Below are 16,943 nucleotides of genomic sequence, written 5' to 3' on the forward strand. Positions count from 1 at the left end.
TTATGGATATATTTCACAAATTTTATCCAATAACTTTAAAGCTGTGTGGCGTCATTCAAATTTAAAGAATTGAGCCCTGAATAATACATGTGAAAGAAATCCACAATTGCAGTTTGCTTAATTAATTATTGATCTGATATTGTAGAATGAAATAAAGTCTGATCATGCAAATAAAGTTTAAATATTTTATTTCCAATGAGATTTTTTTTGCTAGTTTTGTTCATCTTTTCTTTATTTTTCCCCATATGAAAAATTATAGTCACACATTTTTTTAAAGTGATTTTTAATGAAAATCAAATGTCACTAGACTAACTATGATACAAACAATATTCTCTAAATATAGAACTTTTCATACTACTTCTTTTTTAAATACTTTAAATATTTTTTTGAATCAAATGAATCTTCCAAATCTTCTTCAATCACCACCTTTGTCTTTGGTTTTCTCTTTTCCAATCGGGCCTTTCGATCATCTTCACTTAGAGTCCATACATTGAGTGGCAGCTGAAATATAGAAATTTTTATAATAGATAAGTATTAAATCACAAAATAAAAGTTTGCACCACAACATGCGTTACTGTTGCAGTAAAAATCAGAAAATTGTCTCATTTTGGATAAATTTTATTTGCTAACATTGTCGTCGACTATTTACTGTCTATTAAAATTTACATTTTACCTTAATTATTTTCCTAGGCTCTGGATATCGAATAGTGTAGGTGGACCCATCAGGTTGGACTAGTAAAGTTGGGTAAAGTCGTGCATATGTCAACCTATGTGGACGAGTAATACTAGCAGTCCAACAGCTCAACCCTCTAATCTGGTAAAATGTTGTACTCATTTCTGTAGAATAAGAGATTGTTCTGCTACCTTTAAAAATCTTATCTCGGCGTACACAGTTTCTCTATAATAGTTATTTCATAATCATAAGAAAATGATTATGTTCACTTGGTTCTACAGCAAATGCGAGTGAAATAGTGTCGAAAGAATAGTTAAAATATTATAGCGAAGAGTAATAGTAAATATCAGTAGAAATTAAGTAATAAGCAATGAATTAGAACTACACAAACAGAAAATAACAATGACAAAAAGTTCGGTTATCTTGCTATGCGCAGCTTACAGCAGAACATCGCATTTCCGTTAGTGAAGACGCCAAGTTAAAATTGGCATCGATGCAATAAATTAACGATGACTTCAATTACAGAATAGTAAGGATTTGGAAGTTCACGTGAACATTTCTTTGTATTTTTCGGAATTCTATATAATAAAGCAGCAACTACGTTACTCACGATGTTGCCATTTATAAATGTTATTGGCTTGATATTTTTTATGTAATTAATTCGTCAATTTGGCATGTGACACTGACATTAATTTTTTTTGCATTTTTTTTGAAAATGTAGTATTGAATTGTAATTATTACATATACAGGTTTTGAATTTTCTTTCTTTGCGTTCATTCTTACCTGCAGATATGAGATAAGTGCTTGTTTAATGATTCAAGGTGACAGGGATTTGGATTTCAATTTAAATGCATAGATAACGGCTCCTGTTAATTACTGGCTGCTGCCACTATAACAAGTGTTTGCTTAGTATACAGTAGAGTAGTAAGTACTAAATTTTACTGATTATGTTCAGAAAGTACACGTTTCATCAAAATGAGGCGCAACTTTGTAACCCTGTTTAAATTCTGCTTGATATCTTTAACTACAATGGCAATTACAATCTTAATTTATCGAACCATTGATAAAAACAACCGGACATCATATGCTTTAGAAAACCCCATTGCGCAAGCTAGGATATACAATGAAAAAGTTGATTGGCATGATCATGATCTCATAGAAAAAGACTCAAAGCGAACAGGCCCAGGAGAACAAGGAGTTCCTGCATACCTAAATTCACTGGAGAGTGGGAACTATGAAAAGCTCTTTAGGGTAAATGGCTTCAATGCAGCACTCAGTGACAAAATCGCACTTGATCGGTCCTTACCAGACATTCGTCATAAACAGTGCAAATCCAAAAAATACTTGAAAAATCTTCCTTCAATCAGTGTGATAGTTCCTTTTCATAATGAACATTGGACTACATTATTGCGTACAGTGACTAGTGTTGTGAATAGATCTCCACCTGAACTCTTAAAAGAGATAATTCTTGTTGATGACTTCAGCTCAAAGGAGTTCAGCAAGAAACCATTGGACAATTATTTAAAAGCAAATTTCACCAAAGCTTTTGCCATTCATCTGCCTGAAAGGAGTGGATTGATCCGAGCAAGACTTGCTGGAGCAAAAATTGCAACAGGTGATGTTTTAATTTTTCTCGACTCACATACAGAATGCAATGTCAATTGGCTTCCTCCTCTTTTGGAACCCATTGCCCAAGATTACAAAGTATGTGTATGCCCATTTATTGATGTCATTCAATTTGAAACGTTCGAATACAGAGCACAAGATGAGGGTGCTCGGGGCGCCTTTGATTGGGAATTTTTTTATAAAAGATTACCTTTACTACCTGAAGACCTAAAACATCCTGCAGAGCCTTTTAAAAGTCCAGTAATGGCAGGGGGTTTATTTGCAATCAGTAGTAAGTTTTTTTGGGAATTGGGAGGTTATGATGAGGGTCTAGACATTTGGGGAGGAGAGCAGTATGAATTAAGCTTCAAAATATGGCAATGTGGGGGAGAAATGTATGATGCCCCTTGTTCCAGAGTTGGACACATCTATAGGAAATATGCCCCATTTCCCAATCCAGGCAAAGGCGATTTTGTGGGCAGAAACTATAGAAGAGTTGCAGAAGTGTGGATGGATGAATATGCTCAATATCTATACATGAGAAGGCCACATTATAAGATGCTTGATCCTGGGGATTTAACCAAACAAAAAGGTCTGAGGGAGAAACTGCAGTGTAAACCCTTTAAATGGTTCATGGAAAATATTGCTTTTGATTTACCCTTGAAATACCCTCCAATTGAGCCAGGAGATTTTGGAGTTGGGGAAATTCGTAACGTAGGTGCTCCAGAACTATGTGTTGATTCTGGCTTCAAGGCAAGAGACCAAGTTGTAGATATTGCCCAATGTGTTAAAGGAACAACCAAAACCAAAGCCGAACAAAATTTCACTCTAACATGGCACAAAGACCTAAGAATTAAGGGCAAAACTCTGTGTTTTGATGTGTCGGACCCAAATAATAAGGCTGATGTCACTTTATACCCATGTCATGGACAGCAAGGGAACCAGTACTGGAGATATGACATAGAAAATCAGCATTTCCTGCATGGTGGCAATCCACGGTGCTTAGATTGTGATCCTGCATCTATGAGACTTTTTGTGACTAATTGTGACGATAGTTCAAAAACTCAGAAGTGGAGGTTTGAAAATGTTAATTTGACTATGTTGGCCGACTGGGATAATGTTGGGGTTCCCAAATAGGTGATCAGGTTCCTAAATAGGCGATAGATCAAAGTTTTTCATTTCTTGTTATAAGGGTTAGTTAGCTAGCACAGCAAATAAGCAAATGCAAATAAAAAATTTGGTTATTTTCTGTCTGAAACTTTCAGTCACTGTACTTATTTAGCTTCCTGTTTAGATTAAAATTTAGATCAAAAGTTGTGGGACAAAAATTGTATGCTCTGACAACCTCTAAAGTAATTTACAGAAATTGTACTAATAAGTAAGAAGTCTGTTACTTCAATCTACCCACCTATATTTTATCGACGGATTTGCGCAAGCTAAAAATTAAGTAGGAACCTTTCCATTGCAGATAGTTTGGTCCAAATTCGATGGTGTTTGGTGGTACAGGGTGCTTCACTATGTTTGATAAAGGGTATTTTTCCATTATTAGCGATTCTACGAAAATCTTTAAATTAACAAAGTTTCATATTTTTCTCCAAAGGAGAAGAAAAATTGCTTTGAAATCGGAGGAAAAACCTCTTCAAAATGAGGCCGAAAATTAAGAATAACACACATGTGATTGCTAGTGTTTTCATTACCAAAAGGTCCCTCTAGTATTGGGTTTTTTCCCTATAAAATTAGTGAAAACTATAAACCCTAAACCTCATCGAATTTGAATCACCCTAATATTATTTAGTATATTAAAATTCAGTTCGATGTTTTAACTCTGTGTAGAAGGTTCATGGATGCCACAACTTAGTTAATCTTGTTGAGTTAACGTTCACCTAATTTACTTAATCTTAACTATATTACTTCATCTTTATTATCTTGATTGAGCGATTCAATTCAGCCATCGTTCCTGTGATGTCTTGCCCTGTAAGGTTATAAAACATGCTTCAAGAATTATGTTTATTTAGAGCGTTGATCGCATACCCAATTATACATCTTGCCTGAATAGTAATGTTTTAATTCAGGTTATATTTATTACTTATTTTTAATATTACCTTACCCTATATTGCCTCAATTTTAGTTTATATTGCATTAAAAGGAAGCTGTACTTTATACTTAATTTTATCCAAATATCTTTTTGTAGAAGGCATATGCAACTGCGTAGGCATGGTTCAATTGCTTTTCTCCTAGGTATATCGTATCTATGAATTAAATGTTAAGAATATTTTAGGATAAATTTGTTATTGGCTGTGATCTAAAAGTATTCCAAATGGGGAATGCTTATATACAAAAAGAAACGTATTCCTAAAAATGAAACACCGACAAGTTGTATTTTTCCTTCTAATCTTCCGTATAATGTATAATTTCCAGTTACTTGAAGTTCCTACATGAAGCATGTGTAGGCAACTTAAGAGTAAACAATATTGTATTAGGGAGACTTCCTTGCTCTAACGAATTTTAAGGAATTGTGAAAATATGAGATAAAGATGTTTTTAAAATGTCTCCTGCGTTTGACGTCTTAATTAGCAAGTTCCAAAAAATCATTATGGCATTTAGGTGCTACTAGATGCAGCACTAGATAAACAAATAATGCTTTGTAGTTCTTATTTACAGAAACAATTTCATTTTGCAAATAAAAATTAATATTTTCAACATTTTTCCCTTGTAATTATGTTAAACTTCCTTTCCTGACATTTTGGCGGGCGAGTTGTTCGTAGGAAGGGTCAAGGTCTAACTCACTTATTGTAAGAGTGTTACACGGTTATACATGTTATTTACATTTGCCGGTTAATGGTTATTAGAGTATGAAACCGGTAATTATCTATTGGTTAATTATTTTACTTAAGTTTATTCATTATGCACACAGCAAGGTAAACTTGCAGTTTTTCGTCCAAAGTTTTATGTTTGTAGGCAAGTTCTAAGACCTAAATGGTATACAACTACCAGACAAGGCTGTGAATAATTTTACATGTTTAATAAATTAATAAAGCAAAGAACGTAGGTAACTATATTTCTTAAAATGTCAGGGCTGTTTATTAGCAATCTTAGAGCTTAATCTTGATTAATGCGGTCAAACGTCTTAGACACATCAATAAGTAATGAAAAGAAATGTAGGGACACCCTCTAGAACCCACCTATATTACTGGTGGAAATCTTCATTATTATTCTCCGAAAAACAAATCAATTCCGCAATATGTAGTAACTACGTTAAAATTCCTGAATAGTTGATTTTCTAATTATAGAAAATGCTCTTATACGCGGAGGTTCTTAAACACAATACATTTATTTTCTCCCATATTTAGAGATGGAAAAACTATATTTAAATTTTAAACTTCTATCCCCAAAAGATCGTTAATTTTTATTTCAGACCCTTCTTCAGTTTGTAAGATATTCAGTCTAAATGCTGAACATTTAGTACTTTTAATTATTATAGGTATATACATGCAGAATTCCCATGACACATGAGTGCAGAAACACACTGTAAAACAATCTTTTAAGTTGTTTACGCTAGAAATGTAGTTTACATTGTACTCATTGACAGATTCAGAACTTATCCCGTAGGCTGTCACGTAAAATCGGATCACTAGGCGTTTTCGTTAATTGTCTACGCCAACGTGAATTACCAAACGTAATTCGCGAAACGGGAACTTTTTGTATCGTTTATTGCAACACTTAGAATAAACTTATATCTACTGTGCATAAAGTATTATTGTTACCAGTTGTTGGGATACATGTGGAGGAGACAGAGCCCAAAAGAGGAAAGAGGAAGTTGTGTATGTAATCAACAGTTTTATAGTTTCTGGTCGAACATTCAGGAATGTATTCCCAGAAACCGTAACGGAAAATGTTTTCCCGCTGTTGTTTAAATTCTCTATAAAACTGAGATGTTGTTCTGGTTCGCAGTGTACTGTCACTATCATTAATAGACGGGTGACAATGCACCGCGCAACTGGCTCCGCCACAAACTTTTAATAGGATCGAGATTCTACACTATTACCGATGAAATGACAAATGTCAATGTAAACTGTCTGAATTCGCCTTAGGGACGATTAACATGAATCGATTTGATTGTTAAAAATTCGATTGATTTTATAGATATCAGTTAGAGAGAATCAATTCACGAAGTGGAACGCTTTCGAAACTCATTGTAGGAATGTCTAGGGTTTTATTTTTTCCATGATTTTTTTCCCCTAAACTTTCTTTCTAAATATTTGAATTCTTTGTTTAATTTATAACCTTTTTCTTGTCTTGCGTCGTTTTCCTAGATATCATTATTTCCCAGTCGATTGCAAAAATATATGGCAAGACATGATTTTTCCTATAATAAGTATCTGCGCTAAATGCTTTTCTATTTGAACCTTAAATTACACACACAAAGCGCTTGTGGACTTATTTTTAAATGAACTAGTTACTTATCTGAATAGCTAGATTTATTCATTTGATTTTTAATCTTAGGGAATCGAGAAGTTGCATTCATCCACATACGTAGAATCGATTCGATTGTTTCGATACATCGTTCTAAAAACATCGTTTCGATTGTTGACCATTCCTAGTTTCGGGTAAAAAAGGAGCTCAGAGTCAAGGACGTATATTTTTTTGTAATTTTAAGATTTTTCAGGCTTTAGTTTAGTGAAAATTAAGACTAAAACTGCAAAATGTCCCTAAATTTGCAATACGAAGCGATAGGTAAAGGGTTCGTACAACAATATTATGCAATGTTCGACGATCCGGCTCAACGACGAAATTTGGCTAATATGTATAATGTAAGTTCGCTTTAGGAGGTATAATTGTTTCTTGATGGGATTATTGTTTATTTTTAGCGATTTCTTGTGGTTTGATACTGTTATAATGCCCAAATTTAGTTAAAACCACTGGTTATTACATCATTTTTCATGTCTATGTGTGCACATCTTAACCCCTCTTAGCTCCTTTTCAGTTTACTTTTATAAGGGGTAGTCAAAACAAACACAGCTAAGACATGAATTAATCCAAGACCAACTCTAATACTTTGATGCCTAGTTGAGGTTCTTCTTAAGGACTACCCTTTATTACTTTTTGAGATACAATTTTTTATTATAGTTTTTGGTTGTATCCACCACTTAATTGTGCTCCCTGAAGAACAAGTTACATACTGGATTTAACAGATCACAACTAAATTTGAGATAGGAGCACATCCAATATCCCTCTCAAATAAATGATCTTTTTTTTCTCATCAGATGAATATACACAACATCCTTAAACTACAGGCCTTTTTTACATTATTTTTAAACCTAAACAAAAAGTCAGACGAACTTTGACTACCATGTATATCATATACCAATATTTAAAAGAAAAGGGCACAAATCTGTTCTAGAAAAACCCATATCTCTTTGATTTTTTAACCCTTAACAATGAACAATTTTTATGTATTAATAGAACAAAATTCAAAGTCAATTTGTGTTGCTCATTACCTTCCTAATTTCTGCAAGTATTTTTAGGCTGAATTATCTTTTATGACTTTCGAAGGGACACAGTTACAAGGAGCCTCAAAAATTATGGAAAAATTAAATGTAAGTACCTATTTTATTCCCTTACAATTAGCCCTTAACCGATGTTAACTTTTTTTTAGAGTTTAACTTTCCAAAAAATAAATAGGATAATAACAGCAGTAGACTCTCAACCCATGTTTGATGGAGGAGTTTTAATTAATGTTTTAGGGAGATTACAGGTAAACACTTAAAAACTTAAGTGCAGTAATAATTATATAAAAAAACAAGAATAAGTTCAGAATCTCATTGCTTATAAAGCACCATGAAAGCAGAAATTAAATTTCTCAGAATTGAGCCCATTGATAATGAGCAGCTGAAATTATTTCTGAAGTTAAATAATTTCAAAAGTCAAGTAGTAATCAACTATATTACACACTTAGACTGATGAAGACTTACCCCATGCATATGTTCAAACATTTGTGTTAAAACCAATAGAAGGAAGTTTCTTTGTCCAACACGATATTTTCCGATTGGTGCTACATGATACAATTTAGCCATTTTTGGCGTATGTATACATTTTAGTTATTTGCAACTAATACTTTGGTGTGCAGCTTTTGTTTCAAATATCTGTACTAATAGAGGTTTTTGCTTTGAATTTAGTGTGCATGACACTGTTTCACAGGAGATTTAACAGACTTCTTAGCTTGAGGTTGAAGTGTGAATAACACAGCTAATGTCATTGATTAAATGAAATGGATTGATAAATAAACAATTTCCCAATATAATGTGTTTACTAAGGGGTGTGCTAATGACCAGTTGAAGTGATATTTGAAAATTTGAATGTATTAGAAACAGATAGGTCACCTGACAAATTCAACTTTCTATAAAAATAAATTATGCCCCAAAGCGAAGCCTTCATTTTTCAGCAATTGTATATTTACCAATGTATCCAGCCAATTGCTCATCTTCCATACACGATTTGCATTGAGCGTAGAAGACGAAAATAATTTTTTGTTAAACAATTTTGTCACCAAAAATGGTCTGATAGGCTAACATTCTTAACACTGACAATTCCTTAACTTTGTAGAAATTTAAACAATCTTACCAATTCTGTTTTGGTGCCGTCTTAGTCTTTCACGCCTATAGTATATTACTTTATTTGTGTCACACATTGAAAGATATAAAAACTAATACCTTGCTAAAGAGGCTTATAATTTAGAATGAAAATATACCAGCGTTTCAATTATTCACCAAAGTTTTGTACATACACGTTTATACTTGTGGCATTCATAAAAATAACAAGATGACGATGCTAATAATTTTTTTTCTCATTTTTAGGCAGATGAAGACCCTCCTCACGCTTTTTCTCAAGTTTTCGTTCTCAAACCATTAGGAAATTCATTTTTCGTGCAACACGACATTTTCAGATTGGGAATACATGATTCAGCCTAAATTTCGCTACTTGTTTTTACCATGTTAATAAAAAAAGTGACATCTCTTATATGGAACGTGAAATATGTTCACTACTTCCTTTTATATGTCTAAGTAAAAATTTATCATTTTTTATGTCAAGCCGTAACATATTTTCGATTTTTATGCTTATGTAACGTTTCACGGTTGTAACAATTATAAAAAGATATTTTCCAACATTGTATTATTTAATGTCTGCCTGTTCTTTTTTTGAGTGGAAAAATACCTTCAAAATGCTACATAATTTGATTTTTTTCGTATATTTTTGGCTACTTCAGAAACGTTAAAAAGTGTGACTTTCGTACAGAGGTGCAATATGAAACTTGCCGATCTATTTGCATTGGCTATTTCTACCACTTTACTGGCGAAATACTCATTGTATAATAAGAAAGAAATGTATAATCCTTGGCGTTTGAGTGTGTTGGCTAATGGTAATGTGATTCGTATCTATGTATGCTTTGTCAAGAAGCTTCATTGATTTTGATGTTTAAAAGATGCCCCATAAACGTATTGAAAACATGTAAAAAAAATTTTTTAATCAGATTTTTTGTAACATTTTATTGTCTAAGTCTACAAAATAAACAGCACAAACTTAACAACGGAGTCATTATTTTGACTCGGTACGTTATATACAAAATAATCAAATAAACGTGTGCTAATAAGTAAGTAAAAGAATATATTTTTTAAATGCGTTTTAGAGATTATTTTTGTCAAAACTATTAAGAATTTTGCGAATGTGGTAAGTAGTTGAATAAAGGTTCCTTATTATAGTCATTTTTAAAAAAGTAACGTAATAAGTATGTCCTTGTGTGGTTAAAAGATGTTGATGATCGCGAATGTTGTAAGGAACTCTTTTTTTTTTAATCTTGACAACTACTTAAATAAACTAATTTGACAAAAAGTAACTATTCACAAAATACTCTAAAAAATAATAATAATTGGTGGTTTGCCAGACCTACCTATGACAACAACCAGATTATAATACACCTATAATGAACTAATTATTAATAACGTAAAACAGGTACTAACAATTAGCACCTGAACTAAATTACGTGCACCACAAGTACATTGGATAATAATTTATAGTCCTCATTTTTCCTAATTTATAGCAAATATGCAACCTTCATTATAAACATCTATAACAATTATTAAGGCATTTATTTATGTAGTGCTAATGCATTTGCGGTTAATACTATATTAATATATATAAAGTTATTTCATTTTACTAATACTAGCCATCGGAATAAGCTGCATTTTAGCAATTTAATGTAAAAAGAAACGTAAAATGGTTCAATACCTTGATCACCCCTCTATTACTTTTAGCTTTACAAAAAAAACATAATGAAATCTAAATACCAAAATCGTATAAGTTAATATGGCGGGTGTTTGTTTTGCTGTTTGAACTACAAACTTTAGAATAACGTATTGCGATTATGTGCTGTAATATCCATTCTTTAGTTGGCGAACTAAATGGCAGGAGAAGATGATTCCCAAAATCTGAAAAGACATTTTGTATCATTCACCAAGATTTATAAAAAAGTCCTCTCTTTTATTAATAGATCGTTACACAATTTTTTTAAGTCGTATTATTAATTATCAACTCGTCCATAATGGGCATTTTTCACGTGACAAATGGGTTTTCCATATATTTCATAAAATGTTGCGTTAATGGAAGAGGTTGGGTATTTTCTAAAATAAGTTTACCTGTAAAACTGCCAAGGCAAAGGCACATCCTCCAATCTGAACTGCATGTTTTCTTAAATAATCCCCGAACGCCTGTTTGCAACCTTTATCGTATGGCAACGTTATAGAGGGTTTTGGTGTTTCAGTTATTAACGTATCACGTCTTCTTTTTTCGGAGTTAGGACCTAGGAAAAAGTGTACAAATCAAAATAAAAACAATGTAAAACATTATTATTAATCGTTAGAGAGATGGAAGTGACATACATATGTTGTCATTTAGGCATTTAAAACTTTTTTTTCTATTAACATCTAAATCCAAAATAGTGAATGCAAATCGATTATACAGGGTGTTTCCTAAATGTTAGGCAAAAATTTAGGAGGCTATCCTCTGAGAAATTTTAAGAATTTTTTGTTCTTTGACGATTTTAGGAAAAACGCTTTGTTTTCTAGATACAAGGCCATAAATGTTTATTGATTAAAATTAAAAAAAAATTAAAATGGTTAAAATAAACGTAGCAAGATAGTGTGAATCTAGAAAACAACACTAGTAAACACGTTGAACGTCATTTAATTTGGATTCGTTTCCAAATTTGTCACTTTTAATCTTTTTTTTTAATCATAAATACCTAGTAAAAGAAAGCTAAGACGACTGACATACATTTGCACCAACGCATTTTAGTAGGATTGCACGTGAATTTTTAATATATACATGCGGAGATCTCTGGATTGGTCGTGGTGAACCTCACTTATAACCAGCTAGATCCCCAGACTTGAACCCTCTAGACTATTTCCTATGGGGTCATTTAAATTAGTTAGCTTACACTAATCCAGTGGAAAAGCTGGGAAATTTGAGAAATCGCATAATTGATGGGCGCAATTCAATAAAAAACAGTTCTGGTATTTTTGAAAGAGTTCAGCTGTCAATGAGGAGAAAATTAGAAACATGCACCCAAGCTGGCGGCAGTCATTTTGAACAATTATTGAAGCTTTTAATAAATTTCATAAAACATTTATCACCTTGTATCTAGGAAACAAAGCATTTTTCCAAATATCATTGAAGGACAAAAAAATCTTAAAATTACTTAGAGAATAGCTCCTTAAATTTTTGCTTAACATTTAGAAAATATCCTTTATAAGTAGTAGGTGTCAAGAATAGTACGATTCTGAAATACCTTGGTTTGGTATGCTGACTGGTAAAAAAGTAGTAGATGTTGATTCAGTAGTAGATGTTGATTCAGTAGTAGATGTTGATTTAGTAGTAGATGTTGACTCAGATGGAGATGATGAACTAAATGCAGTAGGTGGAAGCGTAGTTGTTGTAGTATCATTAGCGTTGCAATAGAGCACGCCCACGATACCGGATATTCGGGGGCAGCAGGACATCGGCAAGTCAGCATTGGTGTATATGTTAAGCCAGTCCGTGTAGTTGTCCACTCCGCAGCACTGAAACTACAGAAACCGTTCTTGTATTGACCATTTTCAGAAGAATGGTCGAATTCAGAGGAAAAGCGGTATAATCATGACAACGTGTAGTATTCTAGATCTAAAATGCGCTATAGACAGACATATGAAATTTATGCTCATCAAGCTGATACAGATATTTTTTTTACTTACGGATTCCTGAATCAAATCCCACACACCATGAGTTTCTTTGTAGATCTGCAAGTTTCTCTTTAGAGTATCCTCCAGGTAGGCTTCAGTTCGGTCTCTGAGGACATATCCAGCAATTCCGGACGCAAACTCGAAGATAAATATGATGCACAAGAGAACTGAAAACTAAAATATATGATTGTGTTAGATGGGATATAGTGAAACCTCTGTGGTGGTTGTTCTTACTCAAGGACTTCTAAATATTTATAATCATTTATATAATGGCTATGAACTACGTAATGTAAGGTTTATGAGAGGACAAATCAGTTTATTAATAATTTTCGTTTTTGTATATACGCGGTCGAGTGTTAAATGCATGTGACCCTCACGTATAAATCCCTCGTAATTAAATCATGCCGCTCGGGTCATAATGATGCACTTCGCAACCTTGGTGAACAGTACACTATTTTTAATGAAAGCTCATTTACAACTTATTATTCAGCATTTGAGTGCAGGACAGTCAGATTAGGACTGTTGTGATCCTATTTTCTGCGTAGATAGGCACACGGCCCGTTTTCAACGCCCACTGAGATACAGAGTGTTATCCAATTTTGTCCCAACTTTGAAAATTGCGGAAACACAATAGTTGTATTAATTGCTGGAATTTGAAAATTTTAATGACGATCTTTTAAACTACTCTTCAAGGGCACCTTTCAGAGGAGTTCAGTTTTTTTCAAAATCGCTTCTACAGACTTTCCAATCTACGGATGTTCCATTTAAAGCCTAACCACCCAAAACTTGGCGTTTTCGTTCCAATATAAAAAAATCAGGCATCGAAACTCTGTTTTTTCCTTTCGCAGCATCAGGAACAATTAGAGTATCACGCACCCAAACCAAATTTGTCGCAATAAATTTTTTTGGAAGACCAGACAACAAAGCACTTCCATTTGGAATAGTTTGTTCTAGATGTAAATAATACATGCGAAGCATAAAGATAAAATTGATAACTAGATGCCATCCAATTAAATGCGCGATGATTAACAGCATTTACTCATCGAGGTAGAGCAGAGCATACCGAATACCATACAATCAGGCCAATTTACATTATGATTGAACGTTGCTCGTTGGGATTTTTCTATATTTTGCTGAGGACTGGAGATCAAACAAACGAAAAAATAATAATCACTTTATAAACATTGATCTAAGCTCTGGATAAGGTATTTGTTCAGCTACGTTCAGCACTAATAAAGATTCCCACTGCATTGTGTACTAATTGGGCAATATGGCTAGTTATCTATAAACTGGTCATATCATACACTCACGATTGATTCAATATCTGGAATTCTGCAAATTAGACAGACAGATTATACTTCATCCAGCTTGGAGCCAGCAAAATAAATGGAAAAATGAATGTGGGATTAAAGCGCAAATAACCAGGAAAGATGCTTCCTAATTCAACATCGACTGTCTAATGGGCCTTCCCTTCGAGAAATATGGTGCTTAAAAAGTTATTTTTGAAAAACAGTTTTTTTACTATGGGCTTCCATTGAAATGCGATTATAAATTGGACAAAAATCAGAGAGACTTAGCTTTAATTTCAGATATCCTACTATAGATTATCGAATTTGTTATGTACAGTAAAATCGAATTACACGCCTTCGATGGGCTAATTATGAAAAAGGCCGTTCCTTTGCGGAGAATTTAACATCGAGCATTGTCTGTAATACAATAAAACTACTGTCCTTTACTATTGAAAATGATGAAATTTAACAAACCTGTTTAATTTGAAAATATCTGGGGATTTATAATCCGCCTTAATGGGACAAGAGGCAGTTTTATCATTTAAATTAATTTTTTTTAATTTTTGCCTATTGCATAATCTTTGTCATACATCAAGAGTTGTTTCAATTTAAAATCACACTCAACGTTTTATTACTTCTGAAAATAAGCATTTATTCTGATATTTATTACATTTATATCCTGCTCCGTATTGTTTGATAATTTTATCGAAGACAAAGTGAGTCACGTAGGTTTATTTGAAAATTTTTCATTTGAATCACAAAATCGATACAGTTGGGATACAGTATCAAAATATCTGTAACTTGTAAATTGCTTCACAAATTAGTCTAGAAATTCTCTGTATACCAAGCTCTGTATTCATTTATAGTAATTAAAGGCTGCAGGTAAATTTATTAATGAGCGGCAAGAAACTCTTTGAAAAATTAATGAGAAAGAGATAACGATTTTCATCCTTCACTCTCCTCTCGTAGGAACATTACTGACTGATAACTGTAGAGGTAGTTTCTTTCATAATTTCACTAGGGAGAGTGGCACAAGCCTACGATTTATTCGAAATGAATGGAACGCTATCTCCCTTCGCAGAGGCTTTCTCATAAGAGTAACGCAAAGACTTGCCTGATTGAGATTTTTCTAATGATCACCCTCGAATCCTGAAGCGTACTATTACAAAAATTTTCACTACTAACTTTGTGTTTTTCTTTCATGTTTCAATTTTTGGAAAAAATACTTACTATTGCAAGCATAATCCAATTCTCTTTCATGGCTCCGCAGCATCCCAAGAAAGATATTATGAAAATAAAGGCACCTGTGGCTATTAGCATGTTGGGCAACGAGAAATATTTGTTGTCTAAGAAATCTTCATATTGTGTATATACAGTCTTCACAGCTGTTCCTACTGCTATGATGATAATGCCAGTAATCTGTAAATGAATTTAAATCACAATAATAAGTCCATTAGAGCATATTTTTATAAAATCTATAATTTTTATGTCAGTTTCAATTGGAGGTTGTTTTTAGATATTGCAGAAACCTTCTACTGCTCATCAACTCTTAATACAATCTCTCCCAATAATAAGTAGGAATGATTACAGTCTTAGGGGAACCACAAAACTTTGTGGTTAATTTATCTCCATTACCTCATGTCCAAAAGCGATAAAATCGTTCATTAATAATTAAGGAATCACGTCATGTTACTTACTGGCAATGTGCAAGCAATATCATTGTTAGTTGCAAAGTTCTATTTTCAGTTTATATGCCTTCCAAATAGGTTCCCGCAACTTTTTATTGCAGCAATAAAATTTGCCATATTTAAAGTAATTTTAGTAGCTAAGTCAGCCTAAAAATATCTTGAAACACAAGCAGATGGATCATTTTCTTTATTAAAAAAACGTACGTAAAAATAATACCTTTTTTGAGTTTTTTAAAATAGCATCTTCAAAGCGACTATGTATTCATATGAGTGTCAAGGCTCTTCCGATTTAATTTACCTTCAAGCTTCTTAGCACATACTTAATTTACCAATATCATAACACTCCATTTACAAAGTTCCTGCGTCACTTTTTGAGCATGTGAATAGTAAAGAATGTATGTATTTATAATGTAATAAGGGTGTTTAATATGTAAGAGATTCAGAATTCAGAATTACCTACAATTACGACATTATTATAACTCAGTGAAGGCAAATATTGGCTAAAGTCTTAAGTGGAATGGAAAACCCCGAGAAAAGTTAAGTGGCCAATAGCTATTTAGATTTGGTGATATTCAAACTGTTTTATGATTGTTTGATATCTACAGTAATAAGATTATATTGCCCTTCTCTTATACTCTATAACGGAGCTTCTAATAAACGTATTGAGTTACTCAGGCATGTTAATTAGTAAATACCAAGTACATACTGCAGTTACATTTGGGTAAATATTATATTACAGGAGTTATCCTATTGCATTACTAACGTCTCATATATTATCTAAAGCTGCGGAATGCTCTTGAGAGCACCTGTTGAGCAACGACAAGTAAAAGTGTATAAGCAAGTAGGCTGATGTGTTAGAATAAAAATCAATAACACTTACCACAAAAATTAGGTTAAATCCAAACATAAGATACTTTGTCATCTTAGAATTACACGAGAGATTCATCTTTACCGCAAATTATAACCAATTGGGGTCGAAAAATTAGTATTTTTGAATACTCGCACTTTGTAGAAAGGATAGAAGTTGTGAACTAAGCAATTTTTTTAAATGGAAAATATAACGTTATCGCTATCAACGTAGAGCATACTGATAGGAGATATGATAAATTTAAATATTCTGGGACGCCTTGTTTACTTTGAATTTAATCTGGATCACACCTGTAGAAATACGTGTAGTTCCACATCACGCATTATCAGGAAAAAATAAGTCTAAAATCGCTGTTTTGAAACTTTTAGGTTAAAGTGGGATATTTTGACGTTAATCACTGTTTATGCAACCAATTATACAGTTTTCAAGAACGCTATCGAAGATTGCCGATCGTTTAACCAATGGCGGGTAAGTTTGGAAGCTTAAGAAATATATCTAAAATTAAATTAGTGAAAGAACAAAATGATAGGTGTAGCAGAACCAAATATT

General features: G+C 32.9%; 4 protein-coding genes across 5 annotated transcripts; 2 read left to right on the plus strand and 2 right to left on the minus strand.

Annotated features, from left to right (window-relative positions):
* Window positions 1-253: 253 nt before the first annotated feature.
* mRpL55 (mitochondrial ribosomal protein L55) lies at window positions 254-1,067 on the minus strand. Its single transcript, XM_066397200.1, has 2 exons — window positions 674-1,067; window positions 254-501 (listed from the first exon to the last, which is right to left on the minus strand). Exons 1-2 carry the CDS (start codon window positions 833-835, stop codon window positions 355-357), a joined length of 309 nt encoding a protein of 102 aa, XP_066253297.1. The 5' UTR covers window positions 836-1,067; the 3' UTR covers window positions 254-354.
* A 315-nt stretch (window positions 1,068-1,382) lies between these two features.
* Window positions 1,383-4,982, plus strand: Pgant6 (Polypeptide N-Acetylgalactosaminyltransferase 6). Its single transcript, XM_066396902.1, has one exon. It carries the CDS (start codon window positions 1,649-1,651, stop codon window positions 3,413-3,415), a length of 1,767 nt encoding a protein of 588 aa, XP_066252999.1. The 5' UTR covers window positions 1,383-1,648; the 3' UTR covers window positions 3,416-4,982.
* Window positions 4,983-6,914: 1,932 nt separating this feature from the next.
* Window positions 6,915-9,441, plus strand: LOC136413386 (probable nuclear transport factor 2). 2 transcript variants are annotated; one of them, XM_066396917.1, is made up of 5 exons: window positions 6,915-7,089; window positions 7,804-7,875; window positions 7,935-8,033; window positions 8,235-8,359; window positions 9,133-9,441. In XM_066396917.1, the coding sequence occupies exons 1-4, from the start codon at window positions 6,982-6,984 to the stop codon at window positions 8,346-8,348; spliced, it is 393 nt and encodes a 130-aa protein (XP_066253014.1). In that variant the 5' UTR covers window positions 6,915-6,981; the 3' UTR covers window positions 8,349-8,359; window positions 9,133-9,441. The 2 variants fall into 2 exon arrangements, with proteins under 2 accessions (XP_066253014.1, XP_066253013.1); XM_066396916.1 differs by lacking the exon at window positions 8,235-8,359.
* A 381-nt stretch (window positions 9,442-9,822) lies between these two features.
* On the minus strand, window positions 9,823-16,745 carry LOC136413382 (CD63 antigen-like). Its single transcript, XM_066396911.1, has 6 exons — window positions 16,407-16,745; window positions 15,069-15,257; window positions 12,562-12,723; window positions 12,120-12,396; window positions 10,969-11,132; window positions 9,823-10,761 (listed from the first exon to the last, which is right to left on the minus strand). Exons 1-6 carry the CDS (start codon window positions 16,470-16,472, stop codon window positions 10,696-10,698), a joined length of 924 nt encoding a protein of 307 aa, XP_066253008.1. The 5' UTR covers window positions 16,473-16,745; the 3' UTR covers window positions 9,823-10,695.
* Between the last annotated feature and the right edge of the window lie 198 nt (window positions 16,746-16,943).

Source organism: Euwallacea similis, chromosome 14 (genome assembly GCF_039881205.1).
Source record: "Euwallacea similis isolate ESF13 chromosome 14, ESF131.1, whole genome shotgun sequence".
Taxonomy (NCBI): domain Eukaryota; kingdom Metazoa; phylum Arthropoda; class Insecta; order Coleoptera; family Curculionidae; genus Euwallacea; species Euwallacea similis.